The sequence below is a fragment of the Rhinoderma darwinii genome, chromosome 8 (assembly GCF_050947455.1).
Source record: "Rhinoderma darwinii isolate aRhiDar2 chromosome 8, aRhiDar2.hap1, whole genome shotgun sequence".
Taxonomy (NCBI): domain Eukaryota; kingdom Metazoa; phylum Chordata; class Amphibia; order Anura; family Rhinodermatidae; genus Rhinoderma; species Rhinoderma darwinii.
Window position 1 is genome coordinate 13,353,668 of NC_134694.1, and position 25,315 is coordinate 13,378,982.

Genomic DNA, 25,315 nt, shown 5'->3' on the forward strand with positions numbered 1-25,315 from the left:
CGTCTTCCTGTCTCCAAGATGCTCATTGTGCCAAATTATACATGTATATAAATGTTGAACCTTTTTAAAAAGGTCAGGCTGCAGCAGGGAAGGGCCAATTTTCTTCAGGTCAGTTGTATCAGCGACAACAATTCAGACATTTAATTTAAAAAAAATAGTAAAAGGAACCCCCCCATTGGGAGTTGCATAAAGGAAATTAAAGGATTCAGTCATAGAGACAAGTAATATCACGGCTTCTTTGGTCTAAATCAGTGGTCTCCATACTGCGGCTTGCCATCTTTTGAAGACTACAACTCTCAGCATGCCTTACCAACGTTTGGCTGCGAGGGCATGTTGAGAGTTGTAGTTTTGGAACAGCTGGAGAGCCGCAGGTTGGCGATCACGCTCATAAACGTACTAGTAAGATGTCAGAATCAGCGCCTTTGTGGCCAACTTTCATAAGTTGGCGCCATCCATAGTAACCACATGAAGAGCAGAGACCCTGCAGCAATACCCCCTTATTTATATAACCCACCCCCATCAGTTTTCTTGTACCTGCTCTTGTTTCAGGTTTCTCTGGATTTCACCTTCCTGACTTAAGAGTTCTTCCATCTTACTCGGATCGTTTGTTTGCCAATATCTAAAGTAAGAAGGAAAACAACTGGGATTAAATCAGAACTCACCAAAGACATGATAATAAAATAATGAATCTGTCATTTCAACCACAGTGACTAATATCCTTATATAGAGTTTCCCTGGTTTTAATAAACAGTGGTAATTTAACGCTGCACTAAAAGTAACTGTGATCCATGAAAGAAGATCTTGGCGTCTTCAACTGTATTATGATATACCATAAATGTCTCATAAATAGGGACCCCCTTTGGGATCGCATGTCCCTTGACCCTATTGCTCTGTTAAATGGGTATTTCTAACCCCCGATATTTATGGCGTATCTGCATCCAGGCAGAGAATGAATGGAGAGATGGCCGTGCACCTCACCAGGCGGAAGAGGGTCGAGTGACCCACGTTATAGAGATGGCTGTGTGTCCCGGAGCTGGGACCCATATCTGTTCGACATTTATGGCATATCCGCAGAACATCCTATAAATGTCTGAGTTGGGAATACCCCTCAGTCGCTGTGGCTTCAAAAGGGAGGAGAGGCAGGAGAGGGAAGACGATGCGCCAATACATATGGGCTTCTCATGCATCTTGCGGCTGCATTTAACAGTGCAACAGAGAAACTGAACCCTTTCTAATTTGTGTATTATGGAAAGCTATACAACATGCTAAAATGCTTTGTATTCCAATTATTCACAATTTTCAACATCTCTGTTTGCGGTTAGTGGATGAAAACATTCTGGTTTACATCCAGAGGCTGATTATCTGTACAGACCTAATATTTATTAGAGTTAAGAGGTGTATACCACTGTATCCAGTCTAGACAATCTTCTATGTGCTAAATATATCGGGAGCACAGATCTCTCTCCTGTTGTGACAATTTATCAGTGCAGGTAAAATGTATCTTCGCGAATTCCAGACTATTTAGCTCACATAGGATTGTCTAGACTGGATACAAGTGTAGTATTAGTACTGACTTTTTATAGGTTTTCAGCCTCTAGATGAAACAATAATATTTCCATTCACTGACAGCAAACAGAGATCTGGAAAATGGCGATGGATTGAAACACAAGGTATTTTAGAAGTGCCCTGATTACTAACGAAGAACTGCGTATAACAGCTGCAACACGATGCTAATATGTTGTGTTGGCTGTAGGCTAGGGACGGATTGAGAATTATCTTGGCCCCGGGCATTAGAAGGTCATGGGCCCCTTTACCACGACGATAACCCATATATACTTGATTTTGGCTAATAAAATAAATTTGAGGAGGACTTACCACTTACCTTACTTTCTTTTGTCAGACCCTACTTTAAGTAGTGCTTTAAATGATTAAGGGGCGGTGGGCCCCCTCTGGCTATAGGCCAAGAAGCATTGCAAATGGTCAGTCCACCATGGTTAGTCCACCCCTGCTGTAGGCTGACTGCCATGCATGGGATATCCCGCATAGGACAACGCAATGGGAGGACTGCAGCCAAGTAATAATAGTCCTAGCTTAAGAACATCGGAGTTATGAACCTAGTCCACTTATCCTATGTCCACCTCTATACTCGGTAATACAAGGAAAGCGCTCACGTTTTTTGGTGATTTAGCAGGGCCAATTCTGCTTTGGTCTTCTCTTTAAGAGCCTCTTCCCGAAGCCGGAGCAGAGCGGTCTGATGTCTGGCACGTAACTCCTCTTCCCGCAGATACTGCTGTGACATCTCCAGGGAGAAACGAGTGAACATGTTCGGAGATCCATAAAACTCACCAACTTCACTCCACTGTAAAGGAGATAAAAACCTATGCAGGTCACCAAGAAGCCAAAACATTATATAGACAACACTCATATAAGCAACCACTACTCCATTATTGACTGTGATATAGAGACTTGTACACTGGTTATAATCAGCCCCAAAACCCAGCAGAGCTCACAATCTAAATTCCATACCCTGTTCTAATATGCAAGAAATAAATGACCCGCCCCCCCCAACCAAGTCATCCAAGATCAGAAGTCGGTACAGATTAACATTATTATTATAATGTTCGTGTTACATGTGCACGGTTATATCACTGTTACGTATAGAAACTAATAAAAGCTGCTGCTGCTGCTTCAGTAATAAAAAGCGTACATCAGATCCAGGACATGAGAAGCTCACAGATGCATTATGCACTGCCACCTGCTGGTCACCAGTGGTAAATTGCAAGAGGAGCATTTTGTCCGACCTGTAGAACCCTCTATATCAGGCAGAGAGTTGGGATAGCAGGGAGCGCAATTCCTTTTAAATTATTGTCACAAAAAAGTATAAAAGATACTCAGACATAATCATAATTGCAAATAATAGGACTGGATAAAATGTTAAAGGGGTAGTCTCATCAGAACAACCCCTTTCCATATCAGTTATGAAGACATATGTCGTCAGAGAGAATAACCCCACTCTGGACCCCCCCTCTCTATGAGTCAGAACAGAACAGAGCAGCAGCTCTCACTCTGGCGGACCCGCTCTATCGATGACGTACATGGACAGTCATTCAGTAGAATGTCTGGATGTAATACTACATTTCCCCTGTAGCAGCTGCTGCAGGGGAAATGAGCATTTGCAGACCTTTCCAGGCATAATCACTTTGTCTCAGGTGTCATATTTTAAGGGGCTGTCTGTGATCAGAAATGTCCCACGTGCTCATCGATTTTCCGCGTGACCATTATTACGGTACCTTGCTGGTGGAGTCTGTGGCTGGTTCAGTGTGCTCCCAAGAATACTCCAAGCTTTTCGTTTCAGTAGGCGCAGCGCTCACTATATGAAGGAAGGTTTGAATTTGAATTTTGAGATTATAAAAATATACGTTTAAAGAGGTTTTATGCCTTTTACTTTTTACAATCCTATTTTGTTAGACGGGTTCCCCAAAAATAAATTGATAAGTAGATCATAGTAATCTGCAGGGAAACCAGGCAGCAATTGTTTTAATTCCCCTGCAGCGCCACCACAGGGGGAACAAAGTATTACAAGTTGCTTATTAAAGTCAATTGGCTGTCCATGTGTTGCACAGATATCCGGATCCTTCAGAGAAACATTTTTTTTTTGTATTTTCTCTCTTTTTGGCCAGACGTAGTACACACTTACACCCAGCACCCAACTTTCAATAACCCGGGGTCCCTCTATCCTTCTGTATAATAATATTTATTTATTTTGCCTAATTCTTCTAATTCAGCCTTCCTTTATGATGTGTATTCCAATTGGTTCCCATGTAATACTTTATACCATTATGTTTTAACTATTTCAATTCTATCACTTAGCTATGTACCATTTGATCGCTCTAACTTTGCTAATGATAGTAACATATCACAAAATTGAATTATTTTAACAAATTGTTTTGTGGTGAACTCTGACCCGTTGTTTTGGCGTTTTTTTTGTCCATGACTCTGGTCTGAATTTAGCCCAATTAAGACTTGCATCCTTTCAGTATTTATATGTGCTACTTTTCTGTCATTTCAACTTGCCTGAGGAAGACGCCAGTCCGGCGTTGAAACGCGTAGCAATTGTCTATTACTACTCAAATAAATGTATTAATTTTTTCATAAAGCAGCGCCTCAATATACCGTTTTTTTATCCTTTAATCGTCACTATCCCAAAGACATCCTTCTACACTGTACAATTCTGCTTCACCACCTCACACATCATCCAAGTCCCGACCACGCTAGCCGAAATTGGCACAGGTACGCAGCAGCATCAGCGTTTGCAGGTAAGTAGCTACATCGACTTACCTGCAAACGCCGATGCTGCTGCAGAATCAAATGTAGCCTCTGGTGCCGATGTGTCCTCGCTCGTCCGACACGATGCAGGACCTGGGGCAGGAAGTGAGTGACGTCACAGCGTTATCTGCCAGAAGCTGGGCGTTGTGAAGAGAAGTGGCTGATACTTCTATACACAACGCCCAGCTAGGAAAAGAAGTAAAAACGCCCCGATGTACGCACATAATACACGCCCAGTTGTACTTTTACTTTTAAACACGCCCAGTTGTACTTTTGCAAGCCTCATTTGCATAAATATAAAAATGGTCATAACTTGGCCAAAAATGCTTGCTTTTAAAAAAAAACAAAAAAAACGTTACTCTTATCTACATTGCAGCGCCTATCTGCTGCAATAGGAGATAGGGGTTGCAAAATCTGGTGACAGAGCCTCTTTAAATCCCAAATAGAGCGAGCAGTTCACTTTTTCGGTTAGTTGTCACTGTTCCAGGCCGGTAAAATGCCATTAATGAAAGTCACCAACAGAAATTACTGGCTGATAAACCTACGTTATGTCATTTTATATGTGAAGGAATCTCGGACACGAAGCTGCAGCGATAAACTCTTTAATGATTTGACAGAACTTGAATGTTAATGAAAACAACAGAAACCACTCAAGGTAAATTGAGAAGTCATTGCCTTAACTCCGCTCAAGTACGTGTATTTAATTTTTTATCTTCTTTATTATAGTATATAATATTTTCCATAATTATTATCGTTCTGATTTCTGTAATCCTGAACGTCTGTATTGATGGATCCAGCGGAAATGCCTCTCGCTTTATGGATTGATTCCAGTCTCTTCCCCAATACTGAGCCGTACAATATGTAGATCTCAATACGGCTAAACTATGGGGGCCTGGGATAATTACAAAGTGGTGTGTTCTAGAACATGGCAGAATAGCTATCTGAACGGAAGCTACAGATGAGGGCACGTTACAAACTTTAAAAAGAGTTGCTGCATGAACACAACCAATGTCCATATCCTCGATTCGGGTATATAGACGTCATGGGGGGGTCCCCTGCTCAGGACTCCCCTCGATGAGCAATAGTAGGAGCAGCTCTTATTCTGGCAGAACTGTCACATACATGCATTACATGTCTAGCCAGACGCAGTTACTCCTCTCCTGGCGATAGCCGCTGATAATCAATGGGGGTTCAAACCTCGGGACCCCCACAATAAGCCTAAGGAAAGGTCTGTGAGGCTCAGTGGAGCAGCGCAGCCCCTTAACTGTTAATTCAGGCACATTGACGTACAAAACTAGCACTGAGCTGCACTACCAGTATACTAAATATAGGACATCAATTGAAAATACTGGACAACCCCTTTTAAAGGTCTTCCATAGTTTTAATAGACTAAGGACTAATATAGTCCCTACTGCAAAGCAGATCCTGAGAAGGATGTAAATTTGGCTCAAAATAGTCATCCCAATGACTAAACAGGCTTGAACCCAGACAACTTTTCTGAGCCTGAAATTTGCTGACATCAGTAGTCACTTCCCTTCCCCCACTCCTATAGCAGCGACATTGAGCAATGCAGAAAGCTTAAGTGAATATGAACTCTGTGCTCAAATATATTATATATCACATATGTTGATACATATGCATCGTTTATATCCGTATATTCAACATACTCGTACCGTGTGCTGTGACCAGTGTATTCTGCTGAGTAACATTGCTGGTGCCGTGCTGGTCTAATTCCATACGTGCTGCCAATCCAGCTTCAACCCTGCGATAAAATATTATAGGACATGACATCAAGCTCTTGTGTTTTTAGCGTTACAGCAGAAGGTCAACCAATCACAACGTAGATACTAAAGCCCAGATTGATACAAGAAAATGTGCGTAGAGAGTGATGCAGAGCAATCAGATTGGTAATGTCAAGCGTCTGATTTATACACAGCAGTTAAACCTGGCAGTCTCCCTGTCTGGCTCCAGGGCTCTGAGTATTGATAAATCCTCCCCTCCGACTCCTTCCAATAGGAATAATACGAATAATGCATTCCTGGTACGACAGCATTAAGTCATGTTGTAATGTCATTGCTCTTGTTGATCCCTTTTCCTAAAGTGAATTTAGAAGCCGGGGCGGTGGGGCTGGATCCTCTCCAGGTAATTACTGGTAAAAGGTTGAACGCTTTTCTGCCCTGTTATCCAAATGGCATGTGTGTAATCAGCGAAAGCCCCCGCTAGCTTTGAACTTGTTCTTTAAAGATTATATAGGCCTGATTAGATTGTTTAGGGGTTTATTTCTGCACAATCTGATTACTTACACCCTATGTGGGATTTTTAGAACCTTTTTTTTTTTTTTCCATTTCCTAATTGGACCTAAGGACTTGTAAGGAGCGCCTGCCAAACCCTCTGGCCTAATTCTGATGCAGTTTAGTTATTTCCGCTGGTACTATTAATGTTACTCTATTTAGCAAGCGAACAGCCGGCTTACACAGTATGGTGGTATAAGGATTAATGTTTTATATATACATTGGTCTTCTCATCCTTTGTTTGCGAATATTGCAGGGCCTGTGGAAAAGGGCAATGATGAGTGGCACAATGCCCACTTGGAAACGCGATGGTGAAAAACCGAATTGGGTCCACCTATGGCCTTTTCAAAAATGCAGAGGATCCTTTGCAAAACTTTGTGTGCTGCCCCTTCCCTTTTTGCAAAGAGGAATGGAGAAGATAAAAATCTCCTACGGGACCTAAATACTCCTTCACATCATAATACATTGATGAGGTGCCTAAATAATACCACCATACAGTGCCCAAATAACAGTGCCTAATAATAAAAGTGGCATACAGTGCCAAAATCAACACACAATTTCTCTACGGTGGCAGCTATGTGACACATCACTCCAAAGCGGTTGACTAGTGCTGCCCAATTCTGTGGTACCCAATCTCTATTTGGAGGTGCCTACTGCACCTATGGCTGGAAAGAGTTATGGCAGAAGAGGGCACCATAGCAAAATGGGCACCTCTGATCAGAGCCCCTTCCATTGCATAGGATCAGCATATAAAGGCCCCTTAGCAATGTCCCTTTGACTATTTATATAAACCAGCCCAAGAACTCCCTCTTCTATAGACCAATAAAAGCCACAGGAGCCGCTTCCATTGAATTGCTACTCTTGCGTAGCAATGTATTTTATAATTCATATAAAATTAAAAATTTTAGTAGTGACTTTTATTTTATAGAGAGTCAATAAGCAGAAGCAATTCCTGAAATAAGGGAAATAATACATTTCCCACACAATGCAGACGCCATTTACGGCAGCCTGTATTCCGTGAATTAATTACTCGCTGGGGTGTCATTCTGTATATGGTGCCAGTACTCTGCTGAGTGGCAGTGTTGTATGGATACAGGCTGCATGGGTTGTAATGGTGCCCCCAGGCCCAGGAAACGGATTATAATGCAATTCCCTAATAAACGTCATTGGCTTTACATTTAAAATAATTTCAAGGACACAAGTGGACCTGCAGAGCGTCGATCTGTTACACAGAGAATACGGAATTTGATGGCATCTATGCAGAATGGCTTAATGATTCCAATCCTAGTGATGAGAGCCGGGCTAGAACAATTACACCCTGACTCGTAGAATGATTTTTCTCCCTCTAATGGAGACAAGTGCTCACTTAAGGGCTGTACAATCTGCCAGTTCTAAAGCAGTGCCGTAACCCAAAAGTGCTCGCTCAGCAACATTTGACAATCAGGTGGCCAGACGTTGTTTTCCGAGTCACTGGTAAACAATTAACTAGTTCACTGCCTGCCAGGATGGTCATACACAGTTCTAGCTGGCAGTAAAAAAAAAAAAAAAGTTAAAGGACTGTGTGCAGGACTCTAGTCTCTAGAACTGTGCGGTTTGCAAAAAAAAAAAAAAAAAAAAAAAAAAGGGGGGGGGAGGGGAATTGTTCCATGGAAAAAGTGTGGGAAAGACATAGGTGCATAAAAGAAAAACAGGACAGTTACCGATCCTTTTCACACTTACCGATCCTTTTCACACTTACCGATCCTTTTCACTTTCTTGACGATGGCTGTGCTGCTTTTTATTGTTCACTTGCTTTTCAGAAGAACTGTTTTTGAGCCCTGGACTCTGTAGGAAAATAAATATTTAGTGACTTTGGTCTTCTACGTGGATAACGAACGCTGATTAACAACCACTAATGGTAGCCATGGCAGTGCACAGAATGTCACTTCGTTTTCCAACATTACTGAATGTTATTTCTGGCATTTCTATTATGAATCAGGGAGATCGGGATGAACACCATAGTAATTATTTCCAGATAGGAGGAGTCGTTGACATTGTGCTGCAGCGCATAGAATAACGGGGGAAGACAGAAAAGAGAATTTATAATTATTCATTAATTGCCTCCCATCAGAACCCCAATATCCGCCTCCCCCATACAGCAACAATGGTGCTCATAAAGCCACTGAAAATGGGAGATAAATACCCAAGCCTAAAAAGTTACTCGAAGTCGCTGACCGGAGCGCCGGGCCAATGTGTCATGCACACTATTTAATCTTACATGAAGTCTCCCTTAAGACATAATAAACCTGTTACCTGCCGGTTGTTACGTCTCAACATTTCCTCCAGGCACCTCTGAGCCTCCGTGGCCTCCAGCTCTGCTTTCAACCTTAGTGCAGCCAGGTCCTTTTCTTGTTGCTGAAGTTGAGACTATGGGGTAAGTATTATATCTAATTGTTTTATTGAATGCAGACTTGTAGTTGATGCAATACCTTTCAGGTTTGGCTAACTCTGGGGTATATTCACACATGGCAGATTTGGTTCAGAAATGTCTGCGATTGTCCCATTCACCTGAATGGAGCATGCACATATCCATGCTCATGTTGCAGAAACAACTAAAGTATGGAACATATTTTCAGTTGCAGAAATTTCTGCAATAAATCTGCTGCTTCTGAATATACCCTAAAGGTTGGAAGTGCAAGCTTTCAAAACACCTTCGGCTCCATCAGGCACAGTGGCGTACCTACTATGGACCATGATGTGGCCCGTGGGGTGAGGGCGCCCAGCAATAAACGGTTTCCCTTGCTTGCATTCAGACAGTCAAAGCAGTAACCTGTCGTAGGGGGGAGCTTACTGCATACAAATGTATACAGCTGTATAAATCCATATGCAGTTAGCTCCCCCTAGTGGTAGTTTCAAGCAGCCCAAATTTATTCAGTCAGAAACAAGAGGTCCCCTTCTACAGATAGATTATAAAAAATAATTAGCACAAAATTGTGGACCTAAAAGTGAATAATGGGTAGTGCATTTGGGTGAAGGCCCCTAATAGATCTGTCCCGATTCCCTTTAAAAAGGACCTGTCACCTCTCCTGACATGTATATTGCAGCCAATACCGGTTTTCCCAATGAAATAACAATTCTGGAACATATTTTATTAGAACTCTACATTGTGCTGTTCCTCTTTTATTCCTCCTAGGACGCTCTGAATAAATTGTCAACTGGGTGTTACCATTCCCCTTATTAAAGGGGTGTCTCCCTACACACCCAATCTGTCAGCACTGATTGGACTGTGTCAGTCTGTCTAGGGACACACACCCAACCGGTAAACACCCAAATGTAAATTTATTCATAAACTTCCAGGAGGAATAACAGAGGAACATCACAACGTTGAGTTCTAGAATTGTTATTTCGTGGGAATACAAGTATTTACTAAAAACAGACAAGTCAGGAGACAGGTCCTCTTTAAGGAATGGTCGACCCCTGGTTTGGAGATAAGTAGTTCTGACTCTTCACACCCAAATGTGAGATGGACTGACATAGCAAAGAATGGATGTTCAGCTGAAATCATGGCAGTGCATAAAACATGTAAAACGCTGGCACCTGTGGAGAATACATACTTTTATTCTGCCTGCTATCCCCATCTGTGAGACCGGAGAGCAGGACTCCTTGGGATGTGGTATTACTCGTGTCTCCTTATCTGCAAAAGAAACACTACAGTATATGTCAGGTTCATTGTATCACTGCTGTATGCGGTCGAGGACTCTATCCCCAAGCATTTTCTTTTTTGTGTAGGTGGCCAGACCGATTATTACACAGCATATTGTTATTACTACATGCAGAAAGGCATTTATATATTCTTTCCGCAAGTTCTTATTTCTATTCTCTGCTGGAATCTATCCACAGCCGTGACCTAAATTATATTGGTGGAAGGCCAAGGCTCAGAGATGTCTGAAAGTGGCTCATATTAATTTAAAGGGGCTTTTCCACCATCAGAAGTGATGTCATACCACTAGGAGAAGTGGGGATCCGACCGCCACGATCCTCAGAATGAAGGACTACATTGCTAATCAATTGCTGCGGCTTTATTAAAGAGTTTCCCTGCACGGTGGCGCTCCCATCCACCTGCTGTGCAGAACTACAACGCAGTTAGCAAAAAAACGAATTATCAGTAATGGTCCCTCACCAATTATAATATTACGGCATATCCTGGTTGTGGACTAAATCGGTGTATAAATGAGAAATAAGCCTGGGGCTCCGTGGTGACTTATCGCACGCAACGTTTAGCGATGTGGCCTAGCATGAGGTCCTATCACATGTATTAGGGCCTGTTCACATCACCGTTCGCTTTCTGTTCCGGGGTTCCATCGGAGGTTCCCGTCGGGTGAACCCCGCAACGGAAAGTGAAACCACAGCTTCCGTTTCAGTCACCATTGATATCAATGGTGACGGAAACATTGCTAATGGTTTCCGTTCGTCACCATTCCGGTTTTCCGACGGAATCAATAGCGCAGTCGACTCCGCTATTGATTCCGTCGTTAAAACGGAAACCTGCCGGAATGGTGACAAACGGAAACAATTAGCGATGTTTCCGTCACCATTGATATCAATGGTGACTGACACGGAAGCTGTGGTTTCACTTTCACTTTCCGATGTGGGGTTCACCCGACGAAACCTCCGACAGAACCCCGGGACGGAAAGCAAACGGTGATGTGAACAGGTCCTTAAGTACATTGCTTTCCTTCTGAAAGTAAGAAAATTAAAGTCGTATTGTGATATCATGTATTGTTTTAATGGGGTGGGGGAGTTTACGTGATTTGTTGGATTTTTTTGCAATGGCGATCGCACTAAATCGCATGTATACATGCAATTTTCTGCAACTCCATAGACATACATTAACTGCAATTATCGCATTGCAATTAGTGCAATAATCTGCTGCAAATTGAGCACCTTGGAGCACAGGCCACGGTGCAACAGTCTACAATTAAATTACCGTCCTCAGATGATTCTTCGTTCTATAATTTTCTTCATAAAGCTGGGCGGCAGCCAGTATGGCCTCAATACAAATCTCACACATGGGCTGTCACCCACCTTGCCTACAATTCCAAACAGCACCCACCACAGGGAAAATGTAGTATTACACATCGGCCAATTAAATAAATGGGCAACCATATACTGTAATACATGGCCTGGCTGAGTCCACCAGTGTTCGAGCCGCTCTTAGGGTCCTTTTACACCGGCCAATTTTGACCATAACAACGAGCGTCGATCATCGAGATATGCGTTTACACATGGGGATGTGCTGCTGACAACGTTAATATTTTCTTCTGCTTAAAAGATACGATCAGCCGATGAACGAGCGTTTGCTCGTTTATCGGCTGATCATTGTCCCATATACTCAGGACAATGATCAGGAACGCACGATCATTGGCCCATGTAAAAGGGCCTTTATTTAATAGCACTACCCTCTAGCTAATAGAAGCAGATCCCAAGCGGGGGTATATGGCCATATACTCTAATAGGGCATATAGACAGAGGTTTTCTTGTTGAGACAACACATTTATAAAGGGTTTTATAGGCAGTACGTCCAGAACGTTCTGAATTGGAATGATCTTTTGCAATTTCCTCCCCGTTTACAATGAGCTGTATATTAGATTTCCAGCTCTAATTGTATATAGTGGAATATATCATGACTGGTGTCCTATGTGTATATATATTGTATACCGCTCTGCCCTGCACTGGTATTAACTGCGCGGCTGCTGAGCGCAGAAGATAAACGCCTCGATTATTAACAATTTGCAAAATTTATTTACTATTATTCCAGTTGAATAAATGGAAGATTAGAGCTTAATTTTTTTAGCCCGCTTTAAGGCCAAAAGTCAATAATCAGCTTACATCCACCCGACATCTCCCGCTTAGTAAATCAGCACAAATCATATTGTTACCCAGATGCGGGAGAAGCTGGAGATTACTCAAAAAAACGGGAGCGCTGAGCGACCTTACCCCTAATAGAAGGGGGTGGGGGGGGGTCTAAAACAGCTTGCAAATTGCTTTATAGTTAATAAAAGGGATGAATGCAGCAAAGCAATTATCAGCTTTATAGAAACAAATGCTCCATAATGCTGAATTATCTTTCAGGATCCAATGTTTATTTAGGAGTTTTTTCACGCTTTTGGTGCTAGTAGCGAACGTGCGTTGTGACCCATAGCAACTAATCACTAAAATTGGCAGATAACAGTAGGTTGTAACGAACTACACAATCAAGATAAACTTAGTTTAGTCGTTATGTGGTATCATAAGGATATTGTATGAATCCAGATCACCATCTATATCCTAAAAGGCTTCAACCAGGATGGATAAAAGTGTACACACGTAAATTGATGTGACTGTGATTTTGATACACCCAATGTTCCTATAGTAAAGCCAGAGCACAGACAGGAAGTGTTGTCATGAGGACGTAGACGCAGAGCAGCTGCAGCCTTCTGCTTTAATCAGTGCTCTGATAACTCGGCAAATAATTGTCCACATTTTCATGTACACTAAAGGACCTTTTATATAAAGCTTCTGGTGGTGTACTTTCACGCCTGAATGGGCCATCTCACCAGGCGGGAGGGGGCTTGGGTGACCCCCATTCTCAAAAAAGTTGCATGTCCCCAAGCTGGAACTTGCATCGATCGGACATTTAATGCATATGCTGTAAATATGGGGATATATGGGTGGGGATATATGGGTGGGAATACCCCTTTAAGGAACTCACAAGTCTTCTGCCATCACCCTTTACTCAGATGGGCACCACAGCACCTGTTGCCCTGCAGATCTAGGGCCCGGTAGAAAAAAAACAAAACCTTACCACTGTATTTAGGAGATGCAGCTTTGCGAGGTGATGGCGTTTTTCGTCTTGGTGGCGAAAAGGATTTGTCCCTTAGGAGTTTCGGACGGTTTACATCAGATCCTCTATGTGGGCTGTAAATATTCAGAAAGATACAATAAAGTTAAATTATAAAGTATGGGGCTTATAACAATACACACAATAAAGAACCTAACTACGACGGTCGTCAAAACGGTCTCAGAGAAAAAAGTGCCCTTGTCGTCAGTGATAACCAATCAAAATCTAGATTCCATTTTCTACATCGTGATAGAAAAATGAACGGCGATTGGTTGACCTCTAGGACAGGCTTAATACATGAAAAACCCAACATATTTAAAAGTGTACCTATTGATTTTTTTGCATTAATTAGTAGTACATGTGATTAGATGTAACTGCGTAATATATCTTATTAGGGAAAGTTGACATCATCATCTTCCAGCAGCCTGTAGTCGACTTCTCCTCAGTTAAAAATAAAATCCATCTAGTGTAAAACAGTAAATGGAAAACAGGGAGGAGGAGGGGATGCAGTTGCTGCTTCTCTCCCTCAGTGTTTTAGTGAAACAGAATGAGGCGAGACCTCGGATTGGCTCAGGGCACGCAGCACAGCGCTTACATCACACCAGGAAGAGCCGCCCTCTCAGGAAGCATGGAGAGAGAAAAATTTAATTTACAGAAACCATCAGATGGAAGGGGGAAGATGCAAAATACGTAGGTTAGACTAGTAATCTTGTATTTTTTTTATACTGATATATACCCTTTAATATACAACTATGCTTAGGAACTAGCATATATTAAAATTAAGGAGGGGAAGGAGTAAACAAACACCATAATGGGGGGGCCTAGTTTGAACAATGCTATGGGGCCCCCCTCTCTTCTGCGTAAGCCACTGCCTATTAGGTCATACACAGAATATATTAAAATCTTTTAAAACGCCTTTAAACCAGCATCCGATTGTCAGGAAATTCTCATGGTACAGAACTAATTTCTGACAGCACTTCATGATAATTTAGAATTGAAAACAACCAGAAGAAGAAGATCGGACAGACAAACTATTTTGAGACCCCTAGAAAATAAAATCAATGTGATAGCAGCATATTTTATGTGAGGCGTTTCATCCCTCAGGTTCTCTACCTGTACAAGAAGGTTTCATACTAATTTCAATGCGGCACTTATCAGCAAGGACATACAGACCATGACGCTGCTATGGGGCCCTTGGAGAAAGGGGTTCCAATCCTGGTTGGTGACAGTCCAAAATCCTTTGCAATACGTTGGCAACAAGGGGATGGTGAATTGGTCATGGAAAAGAGGAGGATGGGTACACAAACACCATAATGGGGGCAATATTCCCTCTAAGTCTTAGCAGCTGCTGAGCGGAGCAGTTAGGGAGCAGGGCAAGTCTCCATCAATGGTGGGCGATCTGATATCCAAAAGTAATACCCCCAGTGAACGCGAATATAACGAGTAAATAAGAGAATAAGAAAACATATTTTAAAATTAGTTTTAATTACTTTTTTAAATACTATAATATTACAAGCCCAGCAGTAAAATAGACGACAGTTATAAACACCAATTATAGGCATCAATGAAAGAATCCCTTATTACACCACTGCCCCTGCAGTTAGCGCTACAGACCCAACGTAGAACGCGCCACACACGCAGCCCCCCCGTAGATAGCGCCACACACGCAGCCCCCCCGTAGATAGCGCCACACACGCAGCCCCCCCCGTAGATAGCGCCACACACATCCCTCCCCCTCTTGTAAATAGTGCCACACTGCCCACCTTGTATGTAGTGCCACACTGCCCACCTTGTATGTAGTGCCACACATCCCCCCCTTGTATAGTGCCATACATCCCCCCTTGTATATAGTGCCACACATCCACCCCTTGTATATAGCGCCACACATCCCCCCTTGTATATAGTGCCATACATCCCCCCTTGGATGTACTGCCACACAGCCCCCCTTGTACACCGCGTTCCAAATTATTATGCAAATGTTATTTTTCGCTGATTTTCCTAAATAGTCGATGCAAATGACAGTCAGTATAATCTTCAAGCCATCAACCGCTGGAGTATAATGCAAATTTTATTGAACAAATCTCCTAATAAGATTTTTTTTTTAGAAGTAAAAGACTCAAAATGCACCGTTTCACATTATTATGCACAACAGACATCAAAACATTTTAACCCCTTAATGACCGCCGATACGTCTTTTTACGGCGGTCATTAGTGGGCTTTATTCTAGAGCGCCGCCAAACTACGTCGCTGCTGTAGAATAAAGTAAACAGAGCAGGGAGCCGTGAAATCTCCCTGCTCTCAGCTGCCAGAAGCAGCTGAGGGCTGGGGGCGTCCCTGCTCTGCCGGGTGAGATCGATATTAGTATCGATCTCACCTGTTTAACCCTTCAGATGCGGTGCACAATAGCGAGCACCGCATCTGAATGGTTTTGGAGAGAGGGAGGGAGCTCCCTCTCATCTCACTGACACCCGGCGATAAAATCGCCGAGTGTCTGTGTCTTCTATGGCAGCCGGGGGTCTAATAAAGACCCCCAGGTCTGCCTGCAGCGAATGCCTGCTAGATCATGCCGCAGGCATGACCTAGCAGATGCCTGTCCGTTTTAAACGGACAGGCAGTAATACACTGCAATACAAAAGTATTGCAGTGTATTATAATAGCGATCGGAGGATAGTGAAGTCCCCTAGTGGGACTAGTAAAAAAGTAAAAAAAGTTTAATAAAGTTAATTTAAAAAAAAAGTGAAAAAAAAAAAAATTAAAAACCCAGCTTTTCCCCTTACAAAATGCTTTACTATTAAAAAAAACTACAATAAAGCAAAAAAGTTACACATATTTGGTATCGCCGCGTCCGTAACGACCCCGACTATAAAGCTGTTACATTATTTAACCCGCACTGTGAACGCCGTAAAAAATAAAATAAAAAACAATGGAAAAATTGCTGTTTTCTGTTAATCCTGACTTAAAAAAAATGTGATAGAAAGTGATCAAAAAGTCGCATCTACTCTCAAATGGTACCAATAAAAACTGCAAGTCGTCCCGCAAAAAACAAGACCTTATACAGCTATGCCGACGCAAAAATAAAAAAGTTACAGCTCTTCGAATGTGACAATGGAAAAATCTAAAAAATGGCTTGGACATTAGGGCCCAGAATGCAAGCAGGGGGAAGGGGTTAAAGGTTGTAAAGAGAACTAAAATGGTCATTTGTTGAATTTGCAGCATCAGGAGGTCATATTTAGGCCTGATTTACACGAGCGTGTGCGTTTTGCGCAAGCAAAAAACGCGGCGTTTTGCGTGCGCAAAAGGCACTTAACAGCTGCGTGTGTCATCAGTGTATGATCCGCTGCTGCGTGATTTTCTCGCAGCTGCCATCATTTTGACACTACGTTTGGATGTTTGTAAACAGAAAAGAACGTGGTGCTTTTCTGTTTACATTCAGAGTTTGACAGCTGTTGCGCTAACCACGCAGTTCGCACGGAAGTGCTTCCGTGCGACCTGCGTGGTTTTCACGCACCCATTGACTTCAATGGGTGCGTGATGCGCGAAAAACGCAGAAATATAGAACATGTTGTGAGTTTTACGCAGCGGACTCACGGACTGTCTGCACTGCCCTATAGACTTGTATAGGTCCGTGCGACCCGCGTGAAAAGCACGCGCGTCGCACGGACATATATCACGGTCATGTAAATGATGCCTTACAGAAATCAAAAGCTCTTTCAATCAAAAAAAACTTAGCAGGCCAAGTTACATGTTAACATAGGACCCTTTCTTTGATATCACCTTCACAATTCTTGCATCCATTGAATTTGTGAGTATTTAGACAGTTTCTGCTTGAATATCTTTGCAGGATGTCAGAATAGCCTCCCAGAGCTTCTGTTTTGATGTGAACTGCCTCCCACCCTCATAGATATTTTGCTTGAGGATGCTCCAAAGATTCTCAATAGGGTTGAGGTCAGGGGAACATGGGGGCCACACCATGAGTTTCTCTTCTTTTATGCCAATGACACAGAGGTATTCTTTGCAGCATGAGATGGTGCATTGTCATGCATGAAGATAATTTTGCTACGGAAGGCACGGTTCTTCTTTTTGTACCACGGAAGAAAGTGGTCAGTCATAAACTCTACGTACTTTGCAGAGGTCATTTTCACACAGTCAGTGACCCTACTCCATCCATCTGGACCATCAAGGGTTGCACGGCACTCATCAGTAAACAACACGGTTTGAAAATTAGTCTTCATGTATTTCTGAGCCCACTGCAACCGTTTCTGCTTGTGAGCATTATTTAGTTGTGGCCGAATAATTGCTTTATGCACACTTGCAAACCTCTGGAGGATCCTACACTTTGAGGTTCGCGGGACTCCAGAGGCACCAGCAACTTCAAATACCTGTTTGCTGCTTTGCAATGGCATTTTAGCAGCTGCTCTCCTAATCCTATTAATTTGTCTGGCAGAAACCTTCCTCATTATGCCTTTATCTGAACGAACCCGTCTGTGCTCTGAATCAGCCACAAATCTTTTCACAGTACGATGATCACGCTCAAGTTTTCTTGAAATATCCAATGTTTTGATACCTTGTCCAAGGTATTGCACTATTTCACGTTTTTCAGCAGCAGAGAGATCCTTTTTCTTTCCCATATTGGTTGAAACCTGTGGCTGCTTAACAATGTGGAACGTCCTCCTTAAGTAGTTTTCCTTTGATTGGGCACACCTGGCAAACTAATTATCACAGGTGTCTGAGATTGATTACAATGATCCAAAGAGCCCTAAGAGACAATGCCATCCATGAGTTTAATTGAAAAACTAATAAATAAATGTTTATGACACTTAAATCCAATGTGCATAATAATTTGGAACACTGTATATACTGCTGCACAGCCCCCCGTCTATATACTGCCACACCGCTCCTCCGGTGTATATAGTGTCACACAGCTCCCCTCTCTTGTATATAGTGCCAAACAGCCCCACCCCCCCGTGTATATGAAATCCCCCTGTGTATATAGTGCTACACAGCAAGCCCCCCCCCCCGTGTATATAGTGCCACATGCCCCCCCCCCCCAAAAAAAATAAATATTGTACTTGCCTTGCCCCGTTCCTGCGACGGACGGAGCACTGCACAGCCCTGCGTGTGGGACGAATGCACATACCAGCATGATGCAGTAATGTCATCACGCCGGCCTGCGCAGGGAGTCTTCCCGGCGCCAAGTATTAATTTGTATCTGCGTCCTGAAGACGCAGATACAAGTCAATATAACTGTCGCTAGCACCGGGGCCCCCCTCCGGTGCTAGCGACGCCACTGCATCCCCCCGCCACCCGTGACAGTGCGCGGGCTTGAAAGTTTAGTGAGCGAGGGGACCATGGAAGGTGCGTGGCCGCTGAACTTATAGGGAACACGGATGGGGGGGACCAGTTTGATCAATGCTATAGGGCCCCCTTTCTCCTGCGTATGTCACTGCCTATTAGGATATATATATATATATATATATATATATATATATATATATATATATATATATATATAGTGGGTTAAAGGAATTATACTACACATACAAACATGGATCTACAGGCACAAAACACCCAATATACGTAATTGCGGACAGTAGCGTAGGTGGACAGCTAGAGGCCATTACTTTATAATAAATCTTAGTGACAGATCCTGGTGCAATCATATTTATACAAAGATCGAGGCAAGCAAAACAATTACTTTAAATTAATCTTCACCATGGCACAGGTTAAATCACTCTAATCCTCGTGAGGAACGGAGATCAGAGGAGATTTAACTATGTACTTATATTATTCAAATAATCAATTTACGCTGCGGGCCCCCACAACCATATGTTTTAATGGGGGGGGGGGGTGGTATGTCCTGGCCGGGGCCCTGTATTATTAAACATTTGATTTTTTCCACCCACTAATATTAAAACGGACCAATGAGACATTGATATTTTATTTGACCCCTATACAGGACATTGGTTATATATACCGTATATTATATCCCAAAGCATTTATTATGAAAGTGACCCTATTGTGTGCATTTCCAATAGAGAAACCAACATGGGGGCTCATTTGAGTGACTACAATGGGGAGGGCTGAAACAGTGCAAAGGAACAGTGGAGTAGTGGCACATAGCAACCAATCAGGTAGCTACTTTCATTTTCCAAAGGACCTCTGAGAAATGAGAGCTGGAATCTGATAGGTTGCTATGGGCAACGGCTCTATTTTCTCCCTCAAAGTGTACAGAGCTGGGGAAAATCTAAGATGTATCTGTAATATCTTATTGCCTTTTAGAAATATGGTCCTCCAAGTACGACAAGACTCTGTTCACACTACCACCATGGTTTCCGCTCATAATGGAGTCATGGCGGCTATGGTGAATAGGTTTTAAAACATATCCCAATGAATCCTGGAGGATCCGATTTACATATAATAAGGTCCATCAGGTTCACATCGGCGTTCCAGTATTTTAAAGACGAGACTTGCGTTGCAGACTACTCTATACCTGCCGGTAAAAATACCAAAAACCATAACAGATATGGCTTCTAGTTACTTGCATTTATGGAACCATGACCGCTCTGTCAAACGGATACCAACTAAATCGGACGGGTCCAGTTGACGGCAAGCAAATAACGTGCCTTAATCCTGACAGAACTCACAACCCTTGAACATATCCCTTAGGCCTTGTTCACATAGTGCACATTTGTTGTAGATTATACATGCATTTTTTAAGCCGACACCCGAATTTAATCCAGGATAGTAGACCCATAAGGCCTTACCTTATATTTTTTTTCTGTTTAGGTTCCGCTCCTGGTTTTTGTATAAAAAATACTGAAAAAATCTGCAGCAAAACTGCACTGTGTTAAATGCCTAAGGCTCAGTTCACATCTGCGTTGTGGTCCCGTTCGGACGTTCCGTCTGAGGTTTCCGTCAGAACTGGACCCCGACGGAAACCAGAAGGATCCATCTCCATCATTGATTTCAATAGTGACGGAGCCGGTGCCTGTGGTTTCCGTTTGCCTCTTTTGTGCACCGGACCCGTCGTTTTGCCGTAAGCAATAGAGAAGCAATAGCGTAGTCGACTATGCTATTGCTTCCGGCAGAACGACTGATCCGGTGCACAAAAGAGGCAAATGGAAATTACAGGCACCGGCTCCATCACCATTGAAATCAATGGTGATGGAGACGGAACCCTCTGGTTTCCGTCGGTGTCAGTTTGTGTCTGCTCAGGGTCCCGTTCTGACGGAAACCTCAGACGGAACGTCAGAACGGGACCCCAACACAGATGTGAACAGAGCCTTAGAGAGTTGTCAAAATAAACATTAAATACAAAATAATTGATGTATATGAATATTAAAACAAACTTTATATTTACAATACATTTGGAGAAGGTATAAACAAAGGAGCTATAGAATTAGAAAATACAATATATATATATATATATATATATATATATATATATATATTTAAAAATATATATATTTTATTTACTTGTCCTATAGCGGAGATGTAAGTTAATAGAAAACAACATATACATAAAAAAAATAAAAATATATATGCACACGTAAGTATAAACGACACAGCGCAGACCAAACTAAGCTTGGGTAAGAGCGCTCTCTAGTGGAGAAAAAGTGAGTGGCTCGCATTGATTAAATAAATGATCAACAACCACTGTAGAGAGAGAAGAGAGAAGCTCCTCTACCCCCATTAAAACGCTGCAGTAAAATATATATTATATACATATAATTTACCTAAGAAATCCACATTTACAATTGGGGGGGGTATCACTATGAGCTACCTGCAGTTGTGTTCTACATTGAGCGACACCACTTGATTTTCTCCGATAGATTGAACGGTGGCACCCTAAACTTTTTTTTTAGAGGGTTTCCTACTAAGTATGGCATAAACAGAAACCCTTCCTTAACTACTCTGAAGAAGGATTAGTTTAAATTATGATTATTCACACAGCTGTCAAAGGCTCGGTCGGCAATTTCCTCACATTTGATAGGGGAAAATGGCACTAGTTTTCCTGTCCAAACTACGGACACCTCAACGGAACTTGAGAGACTCCCTGGTAAGACAAGGGTGTCAGCCATTGGTATTCATCGTACAATAGATCCGGCAATGCATCGTGGTTTCTGTTATAAGCGGAAATCACGACACAGCTGTAAACAGCGTAAGGAATCGTTTTTATTTGGGGAATCTTGAAATAAACTAAATTCTAACATATTAATATTATTATTATTCGCAAAATATATTGGACTACAGGGGAAACATATAGCAGAGACAACCGGACATAAAATATCATGGGATAACCCCTTCAGGGCTTTTGCTGTTGATCGGGCCGCAAACTACGGATCCTAATGACTTGTTTGGGTCCGTAATGTGTCCAAGTGGATTCCGCAACCGTTCCGTATGTCCGTACATTACGGCCATGTTGCTTCTACAGGAGATGCTGGGACTGCGCTCTCAGCCACACAAGCTCACTTAGATCTCACTGAGGGGGGGTCTAATACATTGTGCTTCAGTAATTTGAATGTAATTATTCACGAGTTTACGCCACTCATAAACGCTGATGTGTACACCAATACTCTATAGCAGGACACTTCATCCTTCTGTAGTTTATTTAAGGGGTCATCAGGGATGGATAGCCCCATTCCACATCACTCCCCCCCCCATGATCAGCGGTTATCGATGGGGGGTGGCGGCTGCGAGACATTTGGTTGCGTGTAAGTTCCGATACTTGTTGTGGGCAACTTCATCACGTAGCGTCTGCAAACCAAAATCATCACATGAATATAGCACCAGAACATAAGCTCGGAACATATATATAGCATATATGTACTGAGCTTGCTTCTGGTGTTGTATATATGTATTGAGTATGGTTCTGGTGCTGTATTTATGTACTGAACTTGGTTCTGGTTCTATATATATTTACTGAGCTTGGTTCTGGTGCTGTATTTAATGTACTGAGCATTGTTCTGGTTCTGTATATATTTACTGAGCTTGGTTCTGGTGCTGTATTTAATGTACTGAGCATTGTTCTGGTTCTGTATATATTTACTGAGCTTGGTTCTGGTGCTGTATTTAATGTACTGAGCATTGTTCTGGTTCTGTATATATTTACTGAGTTTGGTTCTGGTGCTGTATTTAATGTACTGAGCATTGTTCTGGTTCTGTATATATTTACTGAGCTTGGTTCTGGTGCTGTATTTATGTACTGAGCTTGGTTCTGTATTTATGTACTTAGCTTGATTCTGGTGCTGTATTTATGTACTGAGCTTTGTTCTGGTGCTGTATTTATGTACTTAGCTTTGTTCTGGTGCTGTATTTATGTACTGAGCTTTGTTCTGGTGCTGTATTTATGTACTGAGCTTTGTTCTGGTGCTGTATTTATGTACTGAGCTTTGTTCTGGTGCTGTATTTATGTACTGAGCTCGGTTCTGGTGTGTGTGTATATATATATGTATATACTGAGCTTGGTTCTGGCACTGTTCATATGTACTGGGTGTGGTTCTGGCACTGTATATATGTACTAAGCTTTGTTCTGGCACTGTATATATGTACTGAGCGTGGTTCTGTTGCTGTATTTATGTGCTTTTTAAGTGTTGCGCTTCTAAGATTCTGCTTGGGCCAGAGAAGCAGTCACAATTTCACACGATTTTATGCATTTTTTACAAAACGTTACGGTTTGATGCAAAAATGGCAAGGTGGTGATCAAAACTGTAAAGTGTTAAGTCGCGTTATCACAATGTGCTGGGCGTTACGGTTAATAAAATATGTGGGTAAGGAGGTAGTATTTGATGTTTTTGGTTTTGTTTTTTAAAAATATCTAATTTATATGTGTATGTCAAAGTGCAAAAATTGTCCCAAGCCATTAACATTCGATAAAAAAAAAATTAAGCAACTTTACTTCTGAGATGGAAGATTACAGAACTCCGAATTCGGGCTAAGAGCTGACAAAGAGCTTTATTACCGCCAACAAGCTGCAGTTTTGATTATTGACATGGGGCGGTGGCTCTGTCTCCCGTGTCACCATCAGCTTGGTCACTGTTTACATGCAGCATTTCTACATGCTCCATCCTTCCACTAAATAAGAGCCGTATGCCGTGGCCACTGCCACTCTCTTACTGGCTGTTAAATTGGAGGCGCAACCACGGGTGCTGGAAGATGTGATAAAAGTTTCCCATACCTGCCTTTACCCAAAGCAGCCACGTCTGCCCATACGAAGTCCGGCTCACCTGAGGACAGCAGAAGAAATACTCATAATCGAGACAATCCTGCTAGAGACATTGGACTTTGACATCACCAACGAACAACCCTATTCAATAACAAGGGACTACGCCCAATTATTAGGAGCCGGTAAAGCCGTTACCAAGACTGCCTGCTGTTTGGCCACCAAATAATCTGTGGCTAACACGTTCTCCCTCCAGTACGTGACACAGGTAATAGCACGCGTGTGCGTCCACCTGGCCTGCAAGATATTAAACTTCCATATCCCCCAATCCGAAGACGGAAAATATTGGTGGGAAAATACGGACCGGACCATTGCGGCACATCTGCTGGAAGAACTGGCACAAGAACTCCAGCTTATTCTAGAGAAACCCTGCGCCATTACAAGTTCTAAACAGAGGAACAAGATCTATTCCTACAGTTCAGGCACACTTCTCACAGCAAACAACCAAAAATATAAGAATTTCCAAAAATATTCAGCTTTTTTCTCAGTTCATTAATACATTTCATGAAATTTATTATATGGCTGATTATTTAGATGTGTTTATGGTCCTTAAGAAATCCCAGTTATGCCGTTTTAACACAATCCTCTGCAACCTGCAGTCCTCCGGGTGTCGGGAATAATGGGGGAGATGCATCCAAACTGGTGCAACAGAAATGTTGCAGTTGCCCACGTGGCAACCAATGAAATTCCACCACATCTCCCGCAATGCAGGGCTGTAGAAATAGGCAGTGCAGAGCTAGCAATCACACCCGGGTCCTAGTGCCTGGTCCTTCTGCCATCTAAGGCGGCATCAGTTTTATAAATGGCATATAGTAAGTGGGGGGCCATGTTACAATCAAGTGTACATACGCAAAAGAAAGCTCATAGGTTTTGAGAACTCATTTATTTCAATGGAAAGAGGACAGTCCTAGATGAAAACGTGAGCCGGAACACATATGATCAGAACAGTATTGGGGAATTTGGCCTACAAAATAAGCAGTTACTTGGGGGGCGTGGCTTAGCGCGCAGCAGGAGCGGTCGCATGTTCTAGGAGCTCCGCAGTGAACCCGCGCCATCGTTATCCTGCAAAGATCCTGAGGCTTCCATAACTCATAAAAATACCGTCCAGACGCCCGAGACGACCGGGGGCAAGTACCGGAGCCAGCATGGGCCCCACTAGAGGTCAGACGGCCGCGGAGAAGCTGCAAAACTTTGCAAGGAGTGAGGGGCAAGATGGCGGACGCACACCTCTGTCTCAGAGATCTAAGGGAGGAGAGGCCTCATGCAGCAAGGAATCGGATACAGAGACAACCCCAGAGCCTACGCTGTCCGAAATGACTACTCAACTCCTCGCAGCTATAGCAGCATGTAAAACTTCACTTACCGGTAAGCTGGAGGAAGTTAAGATTGACATAGGCCTTATGAGACAGGACATGCAGACCATGAGGGAGCAGAGTATCCGGGGTGGAGGACAGAACGGCGTCCTTACCGGAGGCCATTGCTGACTTAGAATCGGCGGCTGAATTATGGAAACAGAAGACAGATGACATGGAAAATCGACTTAGGCGTAATAACATACGCATAATTGGCCTGCCAGAGAGAGCTGAAGGTCAGATTCCTGGTGATTTCGTTCTGCAG

General features: G+C 42.7%; 1 protein-coding gene across 1 annotated transcript in view; it reads right to left on the reverse strand.

Annotated features, from left to right (window-relative positions):
* The window catches only part of CCDC187 (coiled-coil domain containing 187), a 72,014-nt gene that overhangs the window by 12,588 nt on the left and 34,111 nt on the right, over positions 1 to 25,315 (reverse strand). Inside the window, exons 14-21 of the mRNA XM_075835166.1 lie at positions 13,441 to 13,553; positions 10,211 to 10,290; positions 8,910 to 9,023; positions 8,356 to 8,441; positions 6,000 to 6,088; positions 3,291 to 3,370; positions 2,172 to 2,359; positions 535 to 619 (exon numbers count right to left, since the gene is read on the reverse strand). Coding sequence (XP_075691281.1) covers positions 535 to 619; positions 2,172 to 2,359; positions 3,291 to 3,370; positions 6,000 to 6,088; positions 8,356 to 8,441; positions 8,910 to 9,023; positions 10,211 to 10,290; positions 13,441 to 13,553 — 835 coding nt within the window. The remainder of the gene's footprint in view (positions 1 to 534; positions 620 to 2,171; positions 2,360 to 3,290; positions 3,371 to 5,999; positions 6,089 to 8,355; positions 8,442 to 8,909; positions 9,024 to 10,210; positions 10,291 to 13,440; positions 13,554 to 25,315) is intronic.